At 47.4% G+C, this 27,777-nt stretch overlaps 2 protein-coding genes across 5 annotated transcripts in view; both read left to right on the top strand.

Moving 5' to 3' along the window:
• Nucleotides 1-27,777, top strand: part of LOC127034602 (E3 ubiquitin-protein ligase RNF185) — a 71,177-nt gene that overhangs the window by 15,392 nt on the left and 28,008 nt on the right. The window contains exons 1-2 of one of the 4 annotated variants that reach the window (XM_050923595.1): nt 5,739-5,894; nt 11,484-11,583. In XM_050923595.1, coding sequence (XP_050779552.1) covers nt 5,879-5,894; nt 11,484-11,583 — 116 coding nt within the window. In that variant the 5' untranslated portion in view covers nt 5,739-5,878. Of the gene's footprint in view, nt 1-1,192; nt 3,798-5,738; nt 5,895-11,483; nt 11,584-23,952; nt 24,443-27,777 lie in introns of those variants that run through there. The other 3 variants (XM_050923594.1, XM_050923597.1, XM_050923596.1) reach the window with 3 other exon arrangements.
• On the top strand, nt 13,624-16,088 carry LOC127034623 (uncharacterized). The gene is made up of 2 exons (XM_050923665.1): nt 13,624-14,144; nt 15,510-16,088. Exons 1-2 carry the CDS (start codon nt 13,952-13,954, stop codon nt 15,944-15,946), a joined length of 630 nt encoding a protein of 209 aa, XP_050779622.1. The 5' UTR covers nt 13,624-13,951; the 3' UTR covers nt 15,947-16,088.

Here is a 27,777-nt window from a genome sequence, read left to right on the forward strand (position 1 = left end):
AGAAAAATGAACTGGATTCTCAAGCTCTTGAAAGGGCTGCTAAGTTGTATACCCCTTGGCATCTTCATTTAGGCCGTTAGTTGTACCTTGCTTTGTACTATCTGCATAAGCATGTGTCTGTTTGGAGCTAGAGACTGTGGATATGTGCTGGTTTGGGTTAAATAAGTACATAAGAATGGCCTTACTGGGTCAGACCAATGGTCCTTCTAGCCGAGTAGCCTATCTTTTGACGGTGGCCAATAACAGGTGCTTCAGAGAGAATGAACAGAACAGGAAATTGAGTGATCCATCCCTTGTTATCCACGCCTAGCTTCTGGAAATTAATGATCGTCAGTAATCCTTTTTTAAATCTGTTGTTCATCTGCAGGCTCAGTATTTTGTTCCAGACGGAGACACTTAGTTTTCAGCTCCTTTAAGCTTCCCACTAGTTTTATTGGTATAAGACTCCCCTTAAGATTTTCTGTCTGTTTATAACTTGCTTATTCTGAGGTAGCTTCCTCTTGTGGAGGACAAAGGCTGATGCAAAACTTTGTAGTGTAGAACAGTGGTCCCCAACGCGGTGCCCGTGGGTGCCATGGTGCCCGCTAGGGTCTCTCTGTGCACCCGCATACTGGCTGGCAGACAAGCATCTGCTGAAATGCCGCTGAAAAAAGGCATCATCAAGAGGTGTTGCCGCCAAAATGCTGCCGAAAAGCAGCGCCGCCAAGAGGCATCGCCACTGAAATGCTTCTGATTTTCGGCGGCATTTCAGTAGCCACACCTCTTGACGTTGCCGCTTTTTGGCCGCATTACAGCAGGTGCTTGTCTGCCGGCCACGGTCCTCGTGGCTCATCGTCCGGTGCCCGCCACCTGGAAAAGATTGGGGACCACTGGTGTAGAAGCACCTGGCTGAGATAGACTTACTTCAGCATTGTCTTTTGTAAATATCTGGTGAGGACTGCAAGCTTGAGTAGGATCATGTCGCCAGGCCTAATCTTGCTTTGTGGATCTGATGTTTTGCATTCCTTCCTAATTCCCAGTGTGAGTGAGGCAGTCTGAATCATTTCTGTAACAAAGAAATTTTGCCAGTAGCAGTCTGTCAGCTGGTGGGTTCCTTGCTAATCTCTCTAGACTTGTGAATATGCTATGTGCAGTATATACTACATCTTGAAGAAGAGGAAAGAACTGAACTGTTTTACTTCCTGTTTTTCAGCTGTTCCGGGGACTCCCCAGTATGTGGATGAGCAGTTCCTATCCCGTCTCTTCCTGTTTGTGGCTCTGGTGATCATGTTCTGGCTGTTGATTGCATAACTGCTCTATACCCTGTATATTCCTGGTCATCAGGGTCTCTGAACTAGTTAAAAACTGCTCCCCCATCCCACTTTAAACCTTTTGGTGTCTGGTTCCATTGCTAATCACAGGTTCCAGGAATCAGTGGTGCCACAACATATTGAGGAATCTCGCATGTTGCACCAGAACCTTGGAATTAAATAACAGTTAAAAAGCATGTCTTACCTCAGCCATGTCTCATACCGCTGGTATCCAGATATATCCATGGACCTAGCTTTGAGCTTCACTCTCAAAGGGAGCGTTGCTTTGAAATCCTGTGCCAATCAGCTAGGCCAGGTTTATGTGGAAGACACTGGTGCTGAAGGAGTGTGGGCGGGTGAGGAAAGGAACCTACTGCATTGTTCATCAGTATCATGTGTGTAACATCCATGATGGGAAAGAAATGCGTCAACTGAAGTTCCAGAACATTCTTAAATCTTTTTATATCAAAGTCCAGTTCTTGCCAGGAAATATCTTCCGGCACTAATAAGACTTCTTTGGGAGGGCATCTGCCTGAAAATGGAATCAGCTTTGGAGACCAGTGTTCTATACCTGCTGTTACTGACCAGAGTTGTGAAAAGTCCATGGCACTTGAATGTCTGTAACTGGAGGGATTAAGAAACTTCAGCCTAAAATTGTAAAATAATCTGAATTTCCGGAGCTAGACTCTTGAAAATTCTCTCATCATGGGATTGAGTAGGATTGTTGGATGGCAGAGTACCTCTCTGGCCACATGCAGTGCTGTTCCTCAGTGACAAAGCAGTGTTTGTTTTTCTTGGGTTTGTGCAGCTGTCTTTGGCTTTACTCGTGGATAGTACCTTCATAACTCTATTGCTGTAGCTGCACTCACTCCTTCTTCCAAAGCTGTGAGACATCCAGGACTATTGTGTACTCTGAATAAAATCATTTTACAGATCTGAGATCATCTTGTTTGGGGGGAGAGGCCACAATGGGGATATATTAAGTGAGTTGTGAGGTTAACTTTTCAAACACATTTATTTTGGCAAAAAATGAAATCTAAACTTGCCTAGCAGGTGCCACTGTAGGGAATAGTGTAAGACCATTGCCTGTGTGGTAGTGCCCAGCTGCTTCCAGCATGTAAGGAATAGCTGTAGTGCAAGAGCTGCTGCAGGTTTACCAAAGATGATAATTTGAAGGACAGGAGATTACAAATATTTTTGTGCCTGGAGGAGGATGTTGCAGAAGTTGTGCCCACAACTCTGAAAGCTTTTATGGAATTCTGTTAGGTATAAAGCTTTAGAAAGTGTTTCTGATTGATTCTCTGGATCCACAGTACCTGAAATATGAGGGATTTTTTACCTCTGTTTGACTTTCTTCTAATTCTAACTGGACACTTTCAAAAGGATTCTCTTCTGTCTTTATTTTGAGATGCTGTTTCTTTGACTCAGATCACTAATAGTCAGAGACTCACCTTCTGTAAAGAGGAATTTTTTGACTTCCTGGGCGATAAATCATGATATCTGACAAAACAAATCAATATATAGAAACTCATGGACTTGCTTCAGGAGCTAGGCTTTTTCTCATGTACAAGGATGAAGTGTCTGAGCAGGACAACCATGAGCAGTAGCAATGAAACTTACTTGCCTAAACACAAAGTGTTCATCCACCTGTAGCATGATGGTTTGGGAAGAGCAGGTAGGAGTTTTGTTTGCCTGCCCCAAAAGTCTCCTCAGCAAGCACGATTTTGCAAAGCTGGCTTCTGCAATAGTTTACCTCATCCATCATATACCAAGATGGAAGATCTGGTTGAGTATAGGTAATTCAAGTGCTGTTTGAACAGTACAGGCACTTCAGGAACTTCATCCCTTCTAATTGGCTTCTGTAGTGCATATTTTGGAAATTGCGTGCATTTTTATCGTCAACTGGCCATATTATGAAGCTTTTTAACTGCCTTGATGTTTTATTGAGAGGCAGCTCCACCTGCTGGTGAAAAGGGAATGTTCATCTGCTAATGTAAAAGGGATTTTATTTCCTTCCCTTCTACCATTATTCTGAGAAACTGCTATGCTAGGAAAGAGAGCGTGTTCTTCTAGAAGTAATCTGGTATGAAGATTATTTCTTCAAAGCTTTTATCCTTTGAAGATGACAGTGAGAAATTCAGCTGTAACATGAACAAAAGAGGGTATTAAACCAGACTTAACAAACATTTTTTTGTTTTAAAATATAAAATTTTAAGCTTATTTTGCCAGTTGCTCTTGAGACGCTGAAGGGATGAAGACTGAAGAGGCTGCAATGACAGAATTTAGAGTCATTAGTTTCCTGGCAATCCAAGAATTAGATAGTTTAAGTGTTAATGCTTTTGATTTTCTTAGTGTGCATTTTGTATTGTATCATTTTTCCCTCCCTTGTATTCAGACTGCACATGGTCTGCAGTTAGAGAAAGATGGCACATACAATGCAACCCTTTACTGTTCACTAATTTTCACTGTTGTGAAAGTGATTTAGAATAAAAAATGGTTTTACATTGACCTCAGCCTGTATGGATTCCTTTTGTGTAAGGAAGTGCAGTGCTCTTGCCTTGTGCTACTTGGAATTTCACTGTAGGAGGCATTACTGTGAACACAGTAGCAGAAAAAATATTTTATATCTATATTATTGTGGAAAATGTTAGCAGTATCAGGGCTGCTGTTGGTACACCTGCTCTGTAGGATGCATGTCCATGATGTATTCTTCACTCAAAGAAGGAACCAGTTGTTGCTGTCTTCTGATAAATGGCAATGAAACTGTTTTTGAGGATGCTGGAGACTAGACTTAAAGGGATATCCTCTATACTCACTGATCCTTTCACATAGAGAACATTCCTTAGAGCTGAAGGTGCTACCTGTATTAGCATATAGGCCAGCTATTTCTAGTCTAAACAGACCATCTGTGAGATTGAACTATACCTCTTTTGACAGAGAAAGTAAAAAAGCAGGCATCCCTTTGTTTCACTACTTATGTCTTAAAAAGAAAAAAGTGACTTTTTTTAAATCAGGAAACTTGTATGGGGGGGTGAATCTGCTCAAGAGTGGGGACTCATGAATGGCCTTGTCCTACTTCTGCCTGGACTCAATCTCTCCCATCCTTTAATGTCATTTACATAGTTAAAAAAGTTTCACCGTTACTAGCAATCTTGAGATTTCAGAGGAAGACCAAAAAAAAATAAACGGCACGATAAAAGCCTGAATAGGGGAGGGGTTGAGCCGAGTAAAAACTGCTATTGTACACGGTAAAGCAGTGGTTCTCCAACTTTTTTTTTTCCCGGACCACTTGAAAATTGCTGAGGGTCTCAGTGGACCAAAATGTTGTTTGTACGATTAGCTATCTGTTGTAAATCGCTTTGGATAAAAGCGGTATATACAAAATAATAATTAACTTTTTTTGTTCTACAAATAAAAGCACACAACTCATATTTTAATACCAGTAGTCTTATCTTTCTAATGCAATGGTTATGCCCTCTCTTCCCCCCCCCCCGGCAGTAGCCCCCAAGCTGGGGTTGGGAAGAAGGGTCTGTCCTCTGCCATAGCAGCCACAGATCTAAGGCTGGGAAGGAGGGCTGTCTCTGCTAGACAGCTGCAGCCCTGGACCTGGGGAAAGTCACTTCTTCCTCTGGCCGCCACAGCCTACCATGTCCCAAAGTCCCCCCCCCCACACCCCACTGTTCCCTCCCGCCTGCCCCCTCTTCCCACCCCAGACCACCACATCACTGTACATGTGTATCTTCTCAAGGGTCCAAGTACCTAATTAGGGGAATCTTGCATGTGCAGCTCCACGAATTAGGTGAGTGGCTTTTCATTGTTTTATGTGCAACTTCCCACGCATGCAGCTTAAATGGAACTATGCAGGGATCCCTGCATGGAGCTCATGAACCACAGTTTGAGAACCTCTGGTGGAAAGGAATATGCACCCCAGGTTAAAACAAGGGGGGGAAAGGCGGGCAGGTGTGGGGGTGGGCACCAAGCCTTTCACCTGCTCTTAGAGAACTGTAAGAGAGTTGTGGTGGCAGGAGGTGGAGTAAGTAGGGGGGCTAGCACAGCGTGGAAGCGAGGTTTGCGGATGGCAGTAGATGAGGGCTGGCATCTATGGGCTACTTTAGTTTCGCCCCTTTACAGCTGCCCTGGCTCATGCAGCAAGAGAGCGGCGATACAAGAACGAGGCGCTAGGATGCAGCCACGTCCCGCCCCGAATCTCCCAGCTGGTTTAGCACGTGTGGCGTTAGGGAGGAGGTGGGAGGGGGCGGAGCCGATCTGTGATTGGCCTATACCCGAAAAGGGGGCGGTCTGTGGTGCGGATTGGCGGGGTTCTTATCAATGGATAGGTCGGTGATTGGCCTGTGACCATAAAGAGGCGGGGCTTCCAGAGATGGGCGGAGCTTTGATTGGCCAGCGGCAGGGAAGGGGCGGTGCAGTATTTGCCCCGGGGCGGGCGTTGCAGGCCCCCTGGGCCAGGTGCGGTATGACCCACCCCGCATTCCGTAGAGGCTGACGTCACATGTGCGGGCGAGGTCTGAAGATCTGGTGGAGGGGCTTTGGCCACGCGCCGCACTGAGGGGAGCGAGCCCGGCCGGGCGATGGAGGGGCTGCCAGGTGAGGGGCTGTGGGGGGTGGCTCTGGTCTCTGCACTGCCTAGGCCCCGCGCCCCGCCCCCCGCCCCCGGACTGGGGGTGTTCGGCTCTGCTGTCCCCGGCCGCTGCAGAGCGCGGTTCCATCACCGGCTGGGCTGCCAGCGGGGGCGGCTAAGCGCTTTGCGTGCCAGGCCCGCCCGACGGGGACAGGTGCTGCCTGCGGCTGCTCGCACCAGGCAACAGGAGCTAGCGGGGAGCCGGGGCCGCTGCTCTGCCCCCTGAGGCTCTTTTCACTCCCCCGGTGCCCCTTCTGTGGACCCCTCCCCTAGGGCCTTGGCATAGCCTCTCTCCCCTGGGACTCTGGCACAACCCACTCCCCTCACATCCCCCTATGGTCAGGGTATAGCCCCTCCCATACCCCTTCCCTGGAGTCCTGGCGCAGCCTCTCTGCTCACATCCTACTTGTAGTCTCCGCACATCTCCGGGGATTGGTGGACAGGGCCAGCCAAGCCATCTGTATGAGTGTAGGGCCATAAGTTTTTGCTTTTTCTCCATCACTGGCACACTGATCTGGGTGAGTGGGAGGGATTGTGAATTGCTAGCTGAGTGCAGAACAGCAGGGCACAGAAGTGGATGCATGGTATCAAGAAGTCACTTATAAGCTTGTGCCTAATAATGACCCAGCTAAAGGCTGGGTGTGCAGCTCCTTTAACTGCTGTGCATATCATAGCTGACATGTGAGTTCAGAGTGACCCTGTTCTCTCCATTGGTGGAGACTGCAGATATTTTTGTGTTCTCCGGTCTCTTGTATCCTTTTCTGGGCAGTGGAACATGGACATCAGCTTGAGGCATAATTTGCACAATGTTGAAAGACCATGTAAACGTCTCACTTGATAATGTAAAATTGCTGTTGAATCTTTATTATTTCTTTCATTGGCTATTACAGCTTTCTCTTGGTCTTAAATATTGATCTATAACAGTTTCGTATTCACCCATGAAAGCTCATGCTCCAAAACGTCTGTTAGTCTATAAGGTGCCACAGGATTCTTTGCAGTTTTTTTTGAAGCTTTAGTGAAAATTTCAGCAGAATTTTCCAACCTGTCCTGCAGGCATAGTGACCTTCTGGGCATACAGACAGATCTGTTGTAGATAAGTTGGTCTGGCAGTCATACAGAAAGCTTGAAGGAAAGAGAGTTGTGACTCGCATTGTGAATTGCCTTCCTGTCCCAGTGCTCCACAAAAGTGTCTGTTCTTTCTCTTTCTTTGTGTAGGCATCCAGACTAATCTGTTTTTGGCACTCAGTTGTGGTCTTTTATTATGTCTGATTTCTCTTTATGCAGAGACTTGCATTCCCAGACATGCAAAATCCCAATGGGGTCCTTTGTTGTTGAGGTTCCACCCATGCTTTATACTCCCTTCACTTTGAGAGATTCCATTGCAGCTACCATCTTTCTAGTTGAGGGTTAGCCTTATAGATTATCTGTAGAGGGTACACTGCTAAGCAATGAGGCACTTCCTTTGCTCCTTCACCCAGCAGCATTCTTGTTGGCCTGGAGGAATTTGAGTTGAATGACCTACTTTGTTGATTCGGTACTTCTGTTGTCTTTTTCATCCTCACTGTTTCTCCTGGATACCTAAGCCAACAAGGGATTGCTTCAGCTGAATACATAATTTTTCACTTGCTTTCCTAAACTGTTGTGTAGTCTTGACACTGCAATGCAGCAGCTGTATAACATTACGTCGCAAGTGAGGTGATTACTGAGAACTTAGGTGAATTTGTGAAGTCCTGTTTGAGCCTTTAGGTGACTGTCAGTCACATTAACTAACAGTGTGGTAACTTGTGCCTTTAAATTCCTTGGAGCAAAGGCTCTGTTTTGTACAGTACATGGTATGCTTATGACACTAAATAGAGGGAGCTGGATGTAAAGAACGTGTATCTTGTGCACAGAGACTATATTTTATCCAACAGAAGGCAGGATGTCCAAATCTAGTTCACCTATTGCATTTTTTATTTACACTTTTGGGGACGCTGAATGGTTTTGCTCCTTATCCTCATGTGTAACTTCTCAGGCACATGGGTTCAGAAACTTACCCTTTACTCTGGAACATGCATCAGCCTTATTGGAAACTGAAGTGCACATTCCTATACTAAGTGAATGAAGCAGAGGCTGTGGCCTTCTGCATCTTTCTCTTGGGTTTTAAATCAACGTTGTGTCTGTGAATAAGGTCAACTGGAGTCCTATATTCTAAGTAGCAGAAAGGGGTAAAGCCGCTTATGGTATTGAGCCAAAGCTAACTGGAGGAAGAATTGATTATTTGATACATTTGTAGCTTAAATGAGTTTAACTCAGTTTGTATGGACAGTGTCACTTAAACTAGCAAACCGTTTTTTGTTAGGGTGGGTCTTGTTTGTTGCTTGAGTTACTTAGATACGTGTACATATATTGATCTCTGCACTGGAGGTGAGAGACTTGTGACTTCCTATCCCTTGCAGCTTCCTGTCTCATTATGAATGCTGAGGATGAGACCAGGAAACTGAGTTAAATATCTGTTAATATTTAGAAAAGCCATGAGTGATTTAAAGAGAGAGGTGCATCTGATGAAGTGGGTATTCACCCATGGAAGCTCATGCTCCAAAACGTCTGTTAGTCTATAAGGTGCCACAGGACTCTTTGCTGTTTTTAAAGAGAGATATGTTCTCCAATGAAAGATTATCCTAAGGGTGTTTGAGGAGAGTACCTAGAGCAAATGTTAATCATTATTGAAGTCTAATTAATGGTTTCTAGAATCAGGTTTTTCTCCTAGTCTTGGTTCCTCTCCCATTGTGGTGCCCTGCCTTTTCTACTCTTCCAGGTTCTCTCTTTGCCATAGGTTGTCAGGATGACTCTACTCATCTGCTGCCACATGGTGCAGTAGAAACTCTTAGCTCTTGAGCTGTCATGAATGCACAGATTATTTGTTCATGGTCATTGATAAGCAAGTTGTTGACCTTTCCATCTGAGGTGTGCAGAATGCACTATGCCAAGAGGTCCATGGCAGATTAGATTGGCTTCTCATATCTGGTGAACCTTTTCTGGTAATTGAAAATTTGATCTAGCAACTTCATCTCCATCCCAAACCTTGATGTTGGAGAACCAGGCAAAGAATTGACAAGATGAGGCAATAAATCTGGCTCCCTGTGATATCTGGGGTTGTTTTGAAAAGAAACTTCAGTTCTGAATCCTGAAACGCACCAGTGTGTTTTCCTCTCAGCATTGGACAGTGGAGTGTATCTGCTGGAGTTGATCATACCTGAGGAGAAAAGTAACGTAGGAGCTCTGTTCTGCTTGGTCTGGTTACCTAAGCGTGTGAAGGCTAGATTTCAGGCATTAAATTTCTTTCTTTCCAAGCTTTCTAGTGAAGAGTAGAAACCCTGTGGTGTTTGTGTTCTTAAGGATCTGTGTCTCAAATGCAGTATCCTGAAGATTTGGAAAACAAAACTTGTAAATAGATGGATGTGCATCCTAGTTTCTAGCTCTCTGAGTCCAGCAGAAGTGATTAGTGCAGAATCTGGGCCTGCAGGTCCCTGAGTTGAATGTTTGCTTCTGCATCTTGAGCAAACAAGGAACCTGCAGTTCATGAAAGCCTCAGAAAAATTAACACACTGAGCAGAAACTCTGGCTCCCTTGGCCACTCTTTATGAATGCACAGAGGGTGGTAACTGGAAAGACATTTGGAAATGGCTTTTGCTCCCCAGGGAGCCATTGCATATGTCAGTACTGTACCCTGCCCAGTTATAATTTGCTGCAGACACTCAGTGCTAGCAGGTGACCCTGAACAGGAGCCAACTCTTGTTACATGTGGCTCAGGGAGGTGGTGATAGTGGGGTTGACTGAGCTTCTGTCAGGCTTTCCTGTTCTCTGAAAACTGGCTGCTCATAAATTGGAAGTCTGGCCTCTTAGATGAATGCTTGATAAATGAGTGTTGGGTTCCTTCTTTTAGCATATCCTTTCCATGCAGCCTCAATTGAACAAAACTTTGAGTACAAAAAAGATGCATTTTGACAATTGCTCCACTATGTGACATGTCTTTCCACACTCTTGACAGCACCTAAACTTTGCTCTCACTTCCCAATCATCTCTTTGTGTCTCATAGGGTATGGCTACATTTGGAATTTCAAAGCGCTGCCGTGGCAGCGCTTTGAAGTGTGAGTGTAGTCAGAGCGGCAGCGCTGGGAGAGAGCTCTCCCAGCGCTGCATGTAAACCACATCCCTTACGGGTGTAGCATGCAGCGCTGGGAGCCGCGCTCCCAGCGCTGCTGCCCTGATTACACTGACGCTTTACAGCGCTGTATCTTGCAGCGCTCAGGAGGGTGTTTTTTCACACCCCAGTTGCAGCGCTGTAAAGTGTGAGTGTAGCCAAGCCCATAGATTGGTAGACTTTCAGGCCAGAAGGGACCATCATGATCATGTAGTCTGACCTCCTGCATATTGCAGGCCCCAGAACCTCCCCCACCAACTTCTCCTTAGTTTCCTTTAGTCCTAGCTTCATGACTCTGCCATGCTGCCCTCTACAATTGAAGCAGTCTGCCCTTGTACACCAAACACTCTTTCCACCCCCCCCCCACCTTACAATCCTTTTGTTGTCCAAGTTTGTAAACTGCTCGGGAACTTGTCATATCATCGTGTCTATTCTAGTAGAGGCCTTAAAATCCTTCTGCCAGTCTCCAGCTGCTTCTGAAGGGTCGGTAACCCCAGGAAACAGTAAGCCTGTAGGATTTGTTCATCTTTTCCAAAACCCAGTTGCCACTTACAACTGGAATTGTCTTTAGGCCACATAAATGCTTGTAAAAATGATGTATCTCTGGTCCCAGGACATTAGACACACTGGGCTGGTGAGGTAATATCTTTTATTGGACCAACTTCTGTTGGTGAAAGAAACCCACGTCTGTTCCTGAAGAAGAGCGCTGTGTAGCTCAAAAATTTGTCTTTCACCAACAGAGGTTGGTCCAATAAAAGATATTACCTCAACCATTTTGTCTTTATGGTAACAAGTGAGCTGACTGGCAGTCAAGGCTATTCTTCTTTAAACAAACCTCTTTTTATTCTCCCTTATCGCCTTTTCTGTTTCCTAGGAAATCCAGTTAATTAGATGAATTGCTGTAAATCTTCTGAGTCATTAGCATGGGGCAAATGCTAGCTTGGCTTCTATGCTAGCCTAGCATATAATATTCGTGAGTAATAGCTGAAGTACTGAACTAGTTTGTCCTTATTTCTGGGCATGAGAGAAAGGCAACCAAGTGTGACTGCTTGATTTATTTATCTGAGTCCTGCTTTATACTGCAGAGCACAATGACACTGATGGCCATTGTAGTGAGGCATACAGGTCTTTGGACACAAGTGTGTTAAGGTTCCGGTTGGAAATGCCCCAAAATGGAAATGGAAATGTTTTCTAGAGTTAAGTGTCAGATAGTGGCACTGGCTTTTACTTTTCTAGCCCTGGAGGAATTGACATTGAACATGTAACTCAAGCATTGTCCTAACAGAGGTTGTGGGAATTCTTGCCTGATAGCATGAAGAGAGCTTATGCTGTTTGGTAGCCATTCTAATAATGCTCTGCTTTTCGTGTGTAGGTGAAGAGGTCTGGAGATGTCTGGGCTGTGGGGACAGCATTCCAGCTGGTCAACGACTGTACAGGACTGTTAATGAAGCTTGGCATAGCTCTTGCTTCCGGTAGGTTAAATCTAGCCTGTTTTTAGATATTACTTTTTCCCCTATGTTCATCCACCATTGTGTTACCCTGTATGCTGAGTATTAACATTTACAGGGTTTAAACTGACTGCAGTATTTTACTGCCACCTTTATGCCTATTCAGACAAATCTTACAGAATGATCACGTGCTCCTGCTCATTACTATATTCTAATGCTGGCATAGCACTTTGAAACTGGATTACAATTCTAATAGCTGTTTGAAACAATCTAGAGAAGTGGTGCTTACACAACACACAAATAAAGATGAAAATAAAAATGAAAGCTCTGATTTTGTGGTGATAGCAGGTGAGATGCTGCATATTTCTCTTCAGCTGCATCCCAAGATAGTGCCCACTGAACTAGGCTGAGACAGTTTGAGTAGCAGTGGTGTTCTCTCTTTGCCATATATGTATGGTTTGAGGGAGCTATTGAGGATTGGCAGGGAAAGGTGCTGATGTGCAGGAAGGTTTTGCGTTCCCCAAACATGCTTTCTCCCTGTCAAGCTATTTAGATCTACAACTTACCATAATCTCTTCTGACCACGTTGCTAGAAGCAGAGAGTGAAGAGGCCTTTGAAATCCTCTTCTCTTAGCAGCAAGATTTCATGCTTGTAATCTGTTCCGTGAGCAATTTATCCAATTCTTGCTACATTAGTTGCATTTTCTAAGGGGTCCTGATTCTGAACACATGCAGCTTCTGCTGACTCCACTATGAGTAGCAGTTGTGTAACAGCTGTTGATCGGTCTCCTAAGGTTCTAGCTTTCATTTGGCTTTATCCTTTCACCATTGCTTATTTTGTCTGTGCCCAGGGAAAGTGGGGTTTGGGAGGTGGGTGATATGTGCCAGGAGAAGTGTCTACTGTCCTGTGTTTTTTAAAGTAAAGATCCTACATTTTGGTTACTGGTGTCTAAAAAACATATTAGGCTGGCAAAATGTTTCTAGCTCTGGCAGACCATAAGAGATATTAATCTAAATAATCTCCCAGTTTGCAAATACTGGCAACTAATACTTTATACCACCGAACCCTGGCTCTCCAGTGTTAGGCTATTTGGCAATGACCAGTCAAAGAGTACCAGACAATAAAGGTCACAGAACTCTAGTCTTCTCTTGTCCACACTCAAAAACAACCTGGGGGTTAAGCACTCAGGCTTCCTCTCCCTCAGCCGCTGCCAACTTGGTACCAGTAGTCAAACTCAGATGTGCATGACAGACCAGAGCACCAACTCAAAGTGAAGACTATTCCAACAGAGCCCTGCAGGCATCAGTTAGGGAAAACTAACTTTGAATACAAGTTTTAGTTTACATTTGTCTAAGTGCTTTTTGCTATGTGACCTTTCAGGCTACTACACAAGGTGTGAGGCAGCTCTCAAGTGGTGTCGTAGCAGATGGACTTGAGGATAGGATGTGAATCACATGGAATCTTCATAAGGGGCTGATGGAGACAGTCAAATCCTGCCCTTAGTGACACCTGCGCAGCCTGCATGGCCTTCAGTGGGGCTGCACAAGCCTGAGTAAGGGCAGGATGTAGTGCTGTGCACTAGCTTGATTTCCTAGTGAAGAGTCTAATCAGACCATGCCAGCAAAAGATGCCAAACTCTCCTGTCCTGTGACATGCATCAGATTACTGAGGGCTTGGCTACACTACAGAGTTGCAGCGCTGGTGAGAGGGTTACAGTGCTGCAACTTAGGATGTGGCCACACTTGCAAAGCACAGCCAGCGCTGCAACTCCCTGGTTGCAGCGCTGGCTGTACACCCAGTCGAGCCTCGGGTGTAGGGATTCCAGCGCTGGTGATCCAGCGCTGGTCAGCAAGTGTGGACACCCACCAGCGCTTTTATTGACCTCTGTGGTATAAGGAGGTATCCCAGCATACCTTAGAAGCCTCTCTGGTAATCATGCACACTCCACTGCCCTGGGCTCAGCTGACCCCTCCTTTAAATGCCACGGGAATTTTAAAAATCCCCTTCCTGTTTGCTCAGCTAGGTGTGGAGTGCAATCAATCATTCAATCCATCAGTGACCATGCCTCCACGCCCCAAACGAGCCCCAGCATGGAACAATTCCGAGCTGCAGGACCTCATCAGTGTTTGGGGTGAGGAGGCTGTGCAAGCACAGCTGCGCTCCAGAAGGAGAAATTATGATACCTATGGGCAGATATCGCAGTCCTTGCTGAGAAGGGGCCATGAACGGTACGCGTTGCAGTGCAGGGTCAAAATAAAAGAGCTGAGGAGTGCTTACTGCAAAGCCTGTGAGGGAAATCGCCGCTCAAGAGCTGCCCCCACAACCTGCCGTTTTTACAAGGAGCTGGATGCCATACTTGGGTGTGACCCCACTGCCAATCCGAGGACCACGATGGAGAGTTCAGAGCAGGGAGAAGTGGGGGAGGGTGTAGAGGAAGCCGACAGTGAGGCTACTGGCGTGAAGGGAGACACCCCGGAGTCCCAGGAGGCATGCAGCCAGGAGCTCTTCTCAAGCCAGGAGGAGGCTAGCCAGTCGCAGCAGCTGGAAGTTGCTGGTGAGGAAGAAACTGAGGAGCGTGCTCGGGGTAAGCAGATTTTTATGTTTTGGGAGAGGAGGGTTTGGGTTATGGCTGCCTGCATGCATGCCTAAACGTGGAATAGCCCATTGATTTGCTCTATCACGTCTCTGTAATCTGCCTTGGTAATCTCTTGAAAAGCTGCAGCCAGAGCGTGCACAATGTGCTTTCTCAAGTTTATCAGGAGAGCCACCGTGGTCCTTGTCCCGGTCAGGCTAACTCGTCCGATCCACTGTGCAGCGAGGGGTGGGGGGACCAGGGCTGCACACAGGCAAGCTGCATAGGGGCCAGGGCGGAATCCACATTGCTGTAGAAGACCCTCCCTCTCTTCCCAGGTAACACACAGCAGTGATATATCTGGCAGTAGGAAACCCTGTTGAGAATTTAGGGATACTTGAGTGCAGGGCGCCAGGTTCGCGGTCCCCCCCCCCCCCAGCCCCACGGTGCGTTCTGGTCTCCCCACCCCCTTCCCAGCAGGCATCCAGTCCCACGGTGCGCTCCGGTTTCCCCCCCCCCCCCCCGCCTTCCCAGCACGTAGGTAGCCCCATGGTGCGCTCCGGTCTCCCCTCCGCCTTCCCAGCAGGCATCCAGTCCCGCGGAGCGCTCCGGTCTTCTGCCCCCCCCCCCCCCCCCCTTCCCAGCACGTAGCTAGCCCCGTGGTGCGCTCCGGTCTTCTCCCCCCCCCATCCCAGCACGTAGCTAGCCCCGCGGTGCGCTCCAGTCTTCTCCTCCCCCCCCAAGCACATAGCTAGCCCCACGGTGCGCTCCGGTCTTCCCCCACCCCCCTCCCAGCAGGCATCCAGCCCCGCGGTGCGCTCCGGTGTTCCCCCACCCCGCTCCCAGCAGGCTTCCAGCCCCGCGGTGTGCTCCGGTGTGTCCCCCCCCCCCTTTCCCAGCACGTAGCTAGCCCCGCGGTGCACTCCGGTCTTCCCCCACCCCCCTCCCAGCAGGCATCCAGCCCCACGGTGCGCTCCGGTGTTCCCCCACCCTTCCCAGAAGGCAGCCAGCACAGCTGTGCGTTCCCCCCCCACCCCCCACCAGCAGGCCGGCAGTTCCCCGCGCCGCCCCCCCCCCCCACCCCACCAGCAGCTCACCACCTTCCTGTTCACTACTGTCCCCTGTGCAGGACACCAGCTACCTCCTGTACCCAGTGCAGATAAACCCCAGTGACCCATCGGTCAATTCCCCCTCCCAGGTGCACTCAGGTCAGAAACACTCACCTCATTGCTCGCCATGACTTAGCTTCCCTGGCCTCTCTGTGTTATGTGAGGTATGTGGGAAGGATGCTACAAAAAGTCTAAAAACTCCTTCACTGTGTGATAATAAACAATGTAGCCTCTGTGTATTACATGGTTCTATCTTTGTTTTTTCTAGTGACCTTGACTAATGCAGCCGGATCACCGGCCTCACGTCGCTTGCAGAACTTGAGAAGAAATCCCAGAAAATCAAAAGAAGAATTGATCAAGGCAGTTAGGAATCACTACAACAGAGAAAGTAGGAAGACGCAGGAATGGAGAGAGAAAATGTATGAATGGAGAGAGAAAATGTATGACTGGAGGCAAACAGAAAGCAGGAGAAAGGAATTGGCTATCAAAAAAACCTCAAAGCAGATGATAAGCCTCCTGGCTCGCCAAACTGAGTCTTTCGAGTCTCTCGTAGCCATGCAGGCAGATATGTACCGTGGTAACCCACAGCCCTCCCAAAGCTCTTTCTTGTTCCCCAGTATTTGCACAAAACACCTTTCTCCAGCAGCCAGTTTCTTATTACCCCCAGCTGCCCCCAACACCTGTTCGATCACCTACCAGCCCTGATAACTATAATTCTTACCCTGTGCACTCCACCCCCATTACCGTGCAGCATAGTAATCCTGAAGTGCAGCAGACATTGAACAGTAATCAAAACAGGACATATTCAAACCTCTGAATGTACAGTCCACCACCCTAACCCCCTGGCCTTTTATGTACTGTACTCTGAATAAAGGATTTTATGGCTTTTACAATACGTTTTATTATTGCAGGAAGTGGTAAATATTGTACCCCAAGGTAGAACAAAGCACAGCAAAGGCACCAAACATTACTGTTGGTTCTCAGCATCAAATTGCTCCCTTAAAGCATCCCTAATCCTTGAAGTCCTTTCCTGGGCCTCCCTAGTAGCCCTGCTCTTTGGCTGTGCAAATTCATCCTCTAGGCGTCGAACCTCGGAGGTCCATTCCTCACTGAATCTTTCACCCTTCCCTTCACAAATATTATGGAGGGTACAGCACGCGAATATAACAGCAGAGATGCTGCTTTCCCCCAAATCTAGCTTCCCATAAAGACACCTCCAGCGGACTTTCAAACGGCCAAAAGCACACTCCACAGTCATTCTGCACCGGCTCAGCCTGTAGTTGAACCGGTCCTTGCTCCTGTCAAGCTTCCCTGTATATGGTTTCATGAGCCATGGCATTAAGGGGTAAGCGGGGTCTCCAAGGATCACAGTGGGCATTTCAACGTCCCCTACCGTGATCTTGCGGTCTGGGAAAAAAGTCCCGGCCTGCAGCTTCCTGAACAGGGCACTGTTCCGAAAGATGCATGCATCATGCACCTTTCCAGGCCATCCTGAGTAAATGTCAGTGAAACGCCCACGGTGATCCACAAGCGCTTGCAGAACCACGGAGAAATACCCCTTGCGATTAACGTACTCTGATGCCAGGTGGGGTGGTGACAGAATAGGAATATGCATCCCATCTATTGCCCCTCCACAGTTAGGGAAACCCATTTGTGCAAAGCCATCCACAATGTCCTGCACGTTCCCCAGAGTCACAGTTCTTCTTAACAGGGTGCGATTAATGGCTGTGCAAACTTGCATCAGCACCGTTCCAACGGTGGACTTTCCCACTCCAAACTGGTTCGCCACCGATCGGTAGCTGTCTGGAGTTGCCAGCTTCCAGATTGCAATAGCCACCCGCTTCTCCACTGGCAGGGCAGCTCTCAATCTCGTGTCCCTGCGCCGCAGGGTAGGGGCGAGCTCAGCACACAGTGACATGAAAGTGGCTTTTCTCATCCGAAAGTTCTGCAGCCACTGCTCGTCATCCCAGGCTTGCAGGACGATGTGATCCCACCACTGAGTGCTGGTTTCCCAAGCCCAAAGGCGCCGTTCCACGGTGCTGAGCACGTCTGTTACTGCCACAAGCAATTGAGTGTCTTCAGCGTCAGGCGTTTCAATATCATCGTCTGACTCCTCACTGTCACTTTGCAGCTGAAGGAATAGCTCCACTGCCATGCGTGATGTGCTGGCAACATTCATCAGCAAGGTCCTCAGCAGCTCAGGCTCCATTTGTAACAGAAATCTCAGAAATCGCGCTGCAGACTCACAATGCTACCAAACTGCTCGGAACGTGTAGCAAAGCACCACGGGGCGTTGGAACAGGAAGCGGAAAGACCCGCACACTTCCTTCCCCTTCCCACAAGCCACAGCGCCAAAATGGGACAAGGTGCTCTGTGGGATAGCTGCCCACAATGCACCACTCCCAACAGCGCTGCAAGTGCTGTAAATGTGGCCACACTGCAGCGCTGGCCCTACACAGCTGTAACTACCAGCGCTGCAAAACTGTAAGTGTAGCCATACCCTGAGTCTAACTAATGTTGTGCTTCCCTTACTGCCTTGTGCCCTTGACTGGCTACAACACTTGATTACGCTACCGTGCTGAACTAGGCTACACTGTGAGAAACTACAGTCAAGGAAACTGCCATTCTCTTTCTTCTTGTTCCAGGGTGGGGCTGTACACTGAAACAACAAATTCCAGGTTTAATTGACTGACTCGCCCTTTCTCCTCTTGCTCTGTAGCTCAGCATGTCTCTAATCTTGTGCTTAATATCCCAATGTCAAACTTTTAAAAGGCCTTTACTGGTAGGAAGACTGGTAGCTGAGAGTTCCGGCAGCTCTTGTGGAGAGTTGTTTACAGGCTTCCTGTGGATTAGCTGACTTTGTCGCCTGGCACATAATTTCCATCATGCAGTTTGGCACCTCTCCAGGCCTATTAGCTTTGTTTATCTTCAGTCAGGCTAGACTTCTGATCACACTTCAAGCTGGTAGCTGCTGACGCTTGTGCATCTCTCTGAGGATTTAAACTGTCACTTTCCTCCTTTCTTGAATAGCATGCACAGGCTGTGTCCGTAGATTCTGTATCTTCTCTAGGTATGGCTGGAGAGCAAAGTGAACAATTCGTATTTGATATGTACCTTGGACATCTTAAATTGTCTGTTGGCTAGCTAGTGCTTTTGCTTGAACCTACTAAGTTATTTGCTGATTTTCTTTAGGAGAGGCATCTGTCCCCTCTAAATATGCCTTTGCATAAGGCTGTTTCCACCTGTTTCTGCTTCCAGATGTCCCCAGCCACCACTGAGATTCAGTCCCAGGGGCATTAGCCACATAGGGTCTTGCCGAGGTTTCCATTTGTCAGGCTTTCCTTTAGATTTCAGGAGTATCTGAATAGGCATGGTCATGTCCCCTTCTTGCTGATGCTTATGTCTGAATTATCAGTAGGATTACTGGAAGGAACATCTGTTTAATTGTGTTTGGGCATAATTAAACTTCCTACCCTAGCCACATAGGAACACAAGTTCTGTTGCCTTCAGAGTGTGACTTTATTCCATGGTATAGCCTTAAGGTAGATGGCTTACCCTCTGATCAACAGTAGATGAAATATCAGGCTTCTAATGGCCTGTGCCAGTTACTTGATGCTAGTTTCCCTTCCTTGTTCTTGGCTGAAAATATCATACTAAAGCAAAAAATATCGCTGATATTGCTTTTCTGTATAAACAATTGCGTTTGCCAGAGGGATATTGCATGTGTTTGGATGAGAGTGGTGGGTGAGCAGAAATGGGAGGCAGAGGTGAGGGAATGTAGTGAGCTGGCCATCTGAAATGAGTTCTGTGGTTTAAAAGAGATGATAAACACTTTTGTGATAGAGAGACTACAGCACTCTGCATCCTTTGACTGTCCTCCTTCCGGAAAGTTCAGGGTGGGGGAGGGAGCTCCTAGTACAGTTTTGTCACAATCATGTCCATGTCTTAACGCTGTCTACTAGTAGGGACAGCAACACATCTCTGTGACCATGCTGAGGGGATAGCATTGTATGGCAACCTCACTTTTTGAGTAGTTGTCTAGTGCATGCCTCCATTGTACGTCATAGCTATCCCATGGAGCAGTGTAAAGTTGCAACATTCTTGATAGGATTCTGAATGAAAAAGTGAACTGACAGTCTTATCTCACTCTGCATTGGGGAAAGCTCTGAGCAGCAGAATAGGTTCTGAAGTTGTCTTTCTGCAGAAACAGGAAGACACCACTGCATCTTGGAAGTAGAAACTTTAAGTGAGTGCTTAAATTTAGCAGAAATTGACTTAAAACTCCACACTTTCCAAGAAAATCTGCTTACCCTCCACTGACAAGTGGTCAAATAGATTGTATTTATTTATTTTAAATTCTGTGTGGACAGGATTAGGATTTCAGATGGTTCCAAGGCTAATGTGCTACATTTTGTGCCTTAGATTCAAACTGAAGACTATAGCAGTGCAGTTTAAAACGTGAGACAGGTATCTAATGCTTTCTATGGCCTGCTTTTTGCTGTTTGCTTGTGAATACTGCCGGGGTTGTGTGCGCTGCAGATGCATTTGGGGCTGAGATTTATCATGTTCCTTGTAATGAAAGGCAGTTACAAAATGCATCATTTTTCATCTCTACCCACTTCTTATCCTTCTGCTTCTCTTCTCCCCTCCTTCCCCCACTCCATCCACATATTCTGGCAGTTACAGTAAGCACCTGGTAGAGTTCCAGGGTTGAAAGGTCAATGCTTTATCCACTCATCCTCATGGGAGTCTCTCCTTAGAGATGTCTCCGCAGTGGATGGGGTATTCAGCTGTTGAATCTCACTCTGGCTATCGGATTTAGAGAGAAACCATTCCTAAGTGCTCATTTGCCCACAGGTCGCCCTGAGTTTTCATTGGAGTTAGAAAAACAATGAAGCACTTTGCAGGTAGTCTGTCTTCTGAATAGTTAGAATTCCTCAGGGAGTGTGTAAGCTGCCGCAGAATCTTGATGGCCACTCTGTATAAGGTAGAGTTGGATATTCCATTCTGAGCTTTTACTTTCAGGTTGTCTTCTAGGGCATTATCATCAAAAGTCATTACTCGCTGTTCCCAAAGTGTGCATGGTGGTTTACAAACAAATGCAACCAAGGGTTGCTTGAAAAATTTAATCTAAATAGACAAAAGCTATGGGTTGGGAAGCCCCTGAAGCACGAGGGCAGTGGTGTTAGTGCACATTTTGTTACTAGAGATGTGCACTGTTTACAAAGAGATGTTGCTTTTCCCAGAAACATATGTAATAGACAATTACAGAATTTATCTTGCTTGCTCCTTAGCATACAGATAAATACATTCAGGAAGCTTTTTAGCCTTTTTGAATTCGGCAAGTGAGTGGTGGTGGTGACGAGGAAGATCCATCTGTTGCTGCTTATTTCAGATGCTCATTCTTAGTGCATCATGCTTATCTATGTACCCCTATGAGGAGCTGTCACTGTCCCGGCTTGAGAATGTTATGTTTTAAAGTTAGAAGCGATAGGCAATAACATGGTAAATGTGCAGTACTTCATTCTCCTTTTTTGTACAGTTTGAGAGGTATGGCTGCTTGCAGGAGTTTCACTCGGATGCTATTGAAATATTTCAATAGCTGATCACTGCGATCAGCTTCCATTATACCATGTGACCCCACCAGCCACATCTTGTGTTGTAAATGCCTTGGAAGTACAAGGAGGTATTGGGTCTGCATCAAGATACTTGGAGTGCCTCCAGGACAAGGAAAAAAGGCACACTACTGCCTCCTCATTTGCCTGGTAGATGCCAAGCCTGCTCAGATCTCCTCCTCCTTCCCCAGTTTCTACCAGTCCCATGAATGAACTGAAGTGCCCCTCTGTGCATGGACAGTGATCTGCGTATCATATAGGCTAAGTGCTGAGGAGTCTCAGTCCATGCCTGTTCACTACCACCCCTGGCATCTCAAGTGCCACTTTAAAAACCAGAGCATTTGAGAATGTGCAGCATGTAACTCTTGCCATTCGGAGCCCCTGCAATTATCTGTATACAGCTTGCTTTAAATACACCAAGACAGTTATTTTGCAGTGTTAAAATGGCGGCAACAAAAAAAACCAGACCCTTGAAACATAAAAATCTGCTTGAGTTCCTAAATTTAAAATGAACCAGTGGGGAGCCAGGAAAGTGATTTTTAAGATGGAATTGATTTGTAAATGGAAGTTTTCGTTTTACCTGTCAAGGCCAGAGTTCAGGCTTCTTTTTCTCTTACAACAGTTAATGTCAGATGTCTAAAAACATTGTAAAGAAAGCAGCCCCTGTTGTGGCAAGTTTGTTAGTGCATTCTGTCTCCAAATCTTGCAGGAGAAACACAGAATTCATGACAACCTGTCTAAACCAGATAAAAAGATACAATTTTCAATTTGCAAACAGATGCTCTAAGGCAGGGGTCCCCAACGTGGCGCCCGCAGGCACCATGGCGCCCACCGGGGCATCCAAGTGCACCCGCATACTGGCCACGGGTGAGCATCCACTGAAATGCCGCTGGCAAGCTGTCATCCAGAGATGTCACTGCCGAAATGCCGCCGATTTTCTGCGATATTCCAGCGGCAACGCCTCTGGATGACGTTGCTTGTCGGTCACATTTCGGCAGCGACGCCTATTGACGTTGCCATTTGTCAGCGGAATTTCGGCGGATGCTTGTCCGCTGCCCCGATCCTCTGTGGCTCGTCATTTGGCGCCCACCAGATGAAAAAGGTTGGGGACCACTGCTCTAAGGCCACCAATGAGTATTATTTAGATCTTAAATAGTCTTGTATTTTTTTTTTTTTTAGACTTCAAAAATGCACATGCTGGAGATGTTGGCCCCTTCCACAAAACCCCACAATGCATGGTGGCCAACGTAATTTAGCTGTGGGAATGTTAACGTTGGAATTTCTTCACTCTTGTATGTGCTCACCTTTAGTGCAACTTGTTTGTCCAGCAGAGATTAATGGTATCCGCCAAATTACCTGAGGAGGATTAGTGGTTCTGATCAGGAGTTCAGATCTAAAACCTGAGATGTGTAATAAACAGATTAGCACCTCTTTGAGAGAAACCCTTTTATCAGAGCTGTAATGTTCATAATTGAGTGATAAAACAATTGAGAAGGGAAGTAACTCTGTTCACAGAATTCTGTGGGTGGAGTAACTGCTGCTGCCTGATGGCTAGGACTTGTTTCAAAAGTAGAATTATCTTCTTGATAAGATGTTTCCTGTTTAAATAGAAGATTGACTATATGTCCATTGGCTTTAAGGAAACCCCAGACAAAAATCTCTTCCCAGTTTCTTATCTGTCTGGGTGGCTTTTATTACTTTGAAGTTGGGTTTTATCTGCTGGCTTCTTTCACAGACTAGTAGGCTCCTTATCACATCTCTGGATAAATCTTCAAAGGTCTGAAGAGCTGAGATTTACAGGGTCACGTGGACTCGACCATAGAGGGGGTTCAGCCTGTGACAGCAGCATTAAGGGGACTGCTTTTATCAGGAGGTGATATGCAGTGGGAGGAGGGGCATTCCAATTTTCCATGGTGTGTTGTGTGTTTATAGTAAGAGGGCACTGGGATGTGAGCCCTGGCCCGCTTTCAGCACACAATGTATGGAGAATGTGGGAGAAAGGAATGCATTCCTAGACACAGACTCACAGCATTGCTGCTTGCAGTGAAGCTGTCGGAAATGTCAGAAGGAATTAGATCTGCATCAGAATTGATGGCTGCATCACGCTTTACAGCCCTGGTTCTTTCTGCACTGTCTAAGTCTATGTTAAAAATGAAACTGAGTAGGAGAAACTGACCGTTTCAGGTTCCTTTTCCCCATAAATGTAGCTGCATCTTCTCTTTACAAAAATTAGGTGCCTGGCTCTCTAGTGGAGTTGAAAAGCCAGCCACAGCTGTCAAACCTGCAGCCAGTGCCTCCATTGAGCAGAGTGCCAGCTGTGTGAGATGGAGGATTTTCAGTCAGAGCAAATCAGGGAACTTAGATCTCTGGTGCATGGCTGGGTTTTGAGACTTGTGAGAATGGCAGGTTTTACTGACTGCACAAATGTGGGAGGGCTAATAGCAGCAGTGGCATGTGTAACAGGCTAGCCACTCAACAGAGCGTTGTACAAACACCAGTGCTTTGTGTTGGGTAGACCAAGACTCTGAGTAGAACTCTCTGTCCACTGTTCAGGCAGTGGCATGGACAAGGCAGAACAGGCTGAAGCAGTTTGGCTGTGCAGCAGTTGCAGGTTTAAGTCAAGGATCGAGTGACTTGTTTGCTCTCAGAGTAACCAATCTTTGACCTGTTTTTTAATATTACATTCTGCACTGCCATTGAGGAGCCCTGGGCTGGGTTAAACTGCCAAGCCTGGTCGTCTTTTTGCTCTGAGGCAGTCAAGGCTGTACCTTTGGGGGCAGATTAGCCTTCCTCAGAATGAAGGGCCCTGTGCAGCAGAGAATCAATAAGCAGGTTGGAGGGACTGTAAAGGGTGGGATGTGCACACATCACTGTGATCTAGGAAACTGCGATAAGCATTTATCTGACATAAGCAGAGGCTTAACTCTGTATTTGATTCTGCCCTTGCTTGACTTCAGTATCAGTACCATTGTGCCGAGAGGAGCTTTGTGGTCATATGCCTGGCTTTTATTGTAATAGAAATTTCAAACCTTTCAGGGTGTGTGTCACATGGCTTCTCTCTGGAGTCTGGATCACAGCTCCACCCCTGGTGAAAGGGGTCTATTTCCTTGGTGCTTCTAACCACCCATGTTCCTTTTGTAAAGGATGACTCCTCCTCCCCTCCCGCCTTCGGGGGTGGAACCAAAGAAGGAAAAACTAACTTGACAGCAGTTTGTTCTTGCAAAATCTACCAGCTCCCACACAAGAATGTCTGAATTTTAGCAAGGTTAGTGGTGACGCTATCCCACCCAAGGGTGCATTTGCTGCTCAGTGGAGGAGGAGGAGATAGTTACAGCCATGGGAGCGAGGAAAGATCTGAAAAGAAGTGAGTGGCTGAGAGACCTGGCACTCCTTAGGCAGTTTCAGAGAGGGGACAGGAGCCTGAATCAGCACAAGGTGAAGTGAGACCTTCCAGCTGCCATGCTGGCCAAGTGGAGTTGTTCACAGGCAGTTGGACAGGTTTGCGACGGAGCCGGTTTATCCAGTGCTTGAAGATGGGAAGTTACTTGTCTGCTCCAGCTTATTTCACTCCCAAGGATCCCTTTCGGTAAGTTTTTTGCTCCCAGATTATTTCCCTCCGGGCCTTGTCTCCACTTGGCACCCTGTAATGTTGTCCTGGGTGCCTGCTGTTTGAGGTTCTCGGAATGAACTTCAGCTGCTTGTGTGTGGGGAGCAGCAGGGCTGAAGCTAGGAGCTCTATGACTTGTGAACTGTGGGGGGGGGACTAGGCAGAGTTCTTGAAAGCTAATCTGTAGCCATGTTCTTATTGATAAGAGGGTGTGGCATGTGTGCATATCTGTTCAGTAATGCTGTGCCTATGTGCACAGCCTAAGTGTGTACTGGCAGGCTCCCTTTCAGATTGAAACCATAAACGTCAGCTTCCTCACTGCCTCCCAGGCAGCAGCCAGAAAGAATAGGATTTTATGGAAAGCTCCTGAGATGTAGAAAGGGAGACAGTATGTGTTTATGGGAATGACACAGAATGAGGTCATTGAGTGCCATGTGCTCCTCACTGGGAGGAGTTTGGGAAGGTAATGTAATCCATAGGCAGCAGGGTGTGACCATGTTTAATGAATGAAATCAAGTGATTTGCAGGCAATAAATAGTTACAGTAAACGCCTGTTATCTTGGAATGAGCTCTTATCTCAGATGTTTTGCTTAGGTTAACCCCTTTTGTTTGTCTGAATGTTCAACTTCAATCCATTTAAATGACTTAGGGTTGAGGAAGGAGATGGCTGCAGAGCAAGGCCTTAATTGCACTAGTTTCTCCATGTTAGCCAGCCAAGTTAGAAATTGGTCCTGCAAACATAGTTGTGTTGGCCAGTAAGGCTTGGGAAAATGCTTAAAACAGTCTTAAAATCCTCAAGACTGAAGTTCCTATCTCATGTGGAACAAGGGCTGGCCAGTTTAGACAGGACAGACCTAACTTCACAGGCAGGCTTCTAAAAACCCATTTCCTACCATTGGGAGATGTAGACCTGGTATAAGGGTGACCATATGTCCTGATTTTTATAGAGACAGTCCTGATACTCGGGGCTTTGTCTTATATAGGCACCTATTACACCTCACCCCACCTTGATTTTTCACAGTTGCTATTTGGGCACCATATCTGGTATAGGGTTAACCCACTTCACCTGGTGATCCACGAGGGGTATCCATTAGTGGCCTTTACTGAGAGGGTGCAGCCATTTCAGTGTTAGTGTGAGGTTTCTCTTCATTAAGATACTGGCTTCCTTTTAGATGTAAAGGAGCCTTTGCCTTTGAGCTGAATTTTCCCCCTCACGGTTGGTCAAGTTGGTTTCTTGTTGTTATCTGATCCATTTAGCATCCTCCAAAACCAAATTGACTGCAGGTGAGAGTTTCTGATATCTCTGGGCCTGCTCAGTTGCAGAACTCAGCAGCATGGACACAGTAACACCCAGATCCACACCAAGATGTGACCTATTTTCCAAGTACCATGGAACCCTAAAGCAGATCTCTGGAGTTGTGACTGTTCCACTTTGACCCATAAAATTCCCATCACAGTTGAAATGGCTGGGGCTGGATGGGCTTGGCTCCTTGCTCTGAGTGGGCTTGGCTGGGTGGGCTTGGCTCTTTGCTCTGGGCACTCTGACCTGGCCACTGCCTGTGGAGTCCGTGCTGCTCTGATTTGGCCTGGCCTGGCTCCCCGGGTGGGGGGATGAGCAGCTGGGCTTTGAATGGTGCTATAGGGTGACGGTGGGGCAGGCTTGCTCTGCAGTTCTTACTCCCTGGAGGCAGAACTCATCCTGCGTTGACTACTTCAAATGTTGGGAGGTATGCCTAAAGCGTAGGGACTGAATGGGATGTGGTGGGGTTTGGGTATGCAGGTCAGTTACATCTGTGAGTGTCAACTTCATGTGAAAAACCTGCCCTCCTCCGGGGCCACTAATTCTCTTGCTGCCTCTTCCCCCTCACTCCCATGTGAGGTAAACAAAAAGATGCAGCCTCGCAGAGGCAGCTGTTAAAGGACTATATATTTTGTAAAATAATTCAATAAATGGTCATTTTAATATGGCTTTAACAAAGTTATCTAGAGTCTTAGGAATGATGGATGGGGAAGGGAGGAAATTGAGCATGGAGTGGCACACACTTCTGTCTGGCTGTCACTATAGATTAGTGTTCTTGATTATACGATTGCCATGGAAGCAGCTCAGGCCATGTCTACATCTAAAATTTTGCAGCGCTGGTTGTTACAGCTGTATTAGTACAGCTGTATAGGGCCAGCGCTGCAGAGTGGCCACACTTACAGCAACCAGCGCTGCAAGTGGTGTTAGATGTGGCCACACTGCAGCGCTGTTGGGCGGCTTCAAGGGAGGTTCAGGGAACGCGAGAGCAAACCGCGGCGAAGCTGGTCTCCTTTCCCGGTTTGCTCTCTCGTTCCCCGAACAAGCAGGTCTCCTTCCCTGCGGTTTGCTGGGTGGTTCGGGGAACGCGAGAGCAAACCCAGGAAAGGAGACCAGCTTCGCCGCGGTTTGCTCTCGCGTTCCCCGAACAAGCAGGTCTCCTTCCCTGCGGTTTGCTGGGTGGTTCGGGGAACGCGAGAGCAAACCCGGGAAAGGAGACCAGCTTCGCCGCGGTTTGCTCTCGCGTTCCCGGAACAAGCAGGTCTCCTTCCCTGCGGTTTGCTGGGTGGTTCGGGGAACGCGAGAGCAAACCCGGGAAAGGAGACCAGCTTCGCTGCGGTTTGCTCTCGCGTTCCCCGAACAAGCAGGTCTCCTTCCCTGCGGTTTGCTGGGTGGTTCGGGGAACGCGAGAGCAAACCCGGGAAAGGAGACCAGCTTCGCCGCGGTTTGCTCTCGCGTTCCCCGAACAAGCAGGTCTCCTTCCCTGCGGTTTGCTGGGTGGTTCCGGGAAACGCGAGAGCAAACCGCGGCGAAGCTGGTCTCCTTTCCCGGTTTGCTCTCGCGTTCCCGGAACCACCCAGCAAACCTCAGGGAAGGAGACCTGCTTGCTCGGGGTTCGGGGAACGCGAGAGCAAACCGCGGCGAAGCTGGTCTCCTTTCCCGGTTTGCTCTCGCGTTCCCGGAACCACCCAGCAAACCTCAGGGAAGGAGACCTGCTTGCTCGGGGTTCGGGGAACGCGAGAGCAAACCGGGGAAGGAGACCAGCTTGATTACCAGAGGCTTCCTCAGGTATGCTGGGATACCTGCTTATTCCACGGAGGTCAAGAAAAGCGCTGGTAAGTGTCTATATTTGATTACCAGCGCTGGATCACCAGCGCTGGATCCTCTACACCCGAGACAAAACGGGAGTACGGCCAGCGCTGCAAACAGGGAGTTGCAGCGCTGGTGGTGCCCTGCAGATGTGTACACCTCCTAAGTTGCAGCGCTGTAACTCCCTCACCAGCGCTGCAACTTTCTG

The sequence above is a fragment of the Gopherus flavomarginatus genome, chromosome 15, assembly GCF_025201925.1.
Source record: "Gopherus flavomarginatus isolate rGopFla2 chromosome 15, rGopFla2.mat.asm, whole genome shotgun sequence".
Lineage (NCBI taxonomy): Eukaryota > Metazoa > Chordata > Testudines > Testudinidae > Gopherus > Gopherus flavomarginatus.

Coding starts and splice junctions, on each gene's coding strand:
- LOC127034623 (XM_050923665.1), top strand. CDS start 13,952: ATGGAGAGTTCAGAGCAGGGAGAAGTGGGGGAGGGTGTAGAGGAAGCC. Junction 14,145..15,509: donor AACTGAGGAGCGTGCTCGGG/GTAAGCAGATTT, acceptor TGTTTTTTCTAG/TGACCTTGACTAATGCAGCC.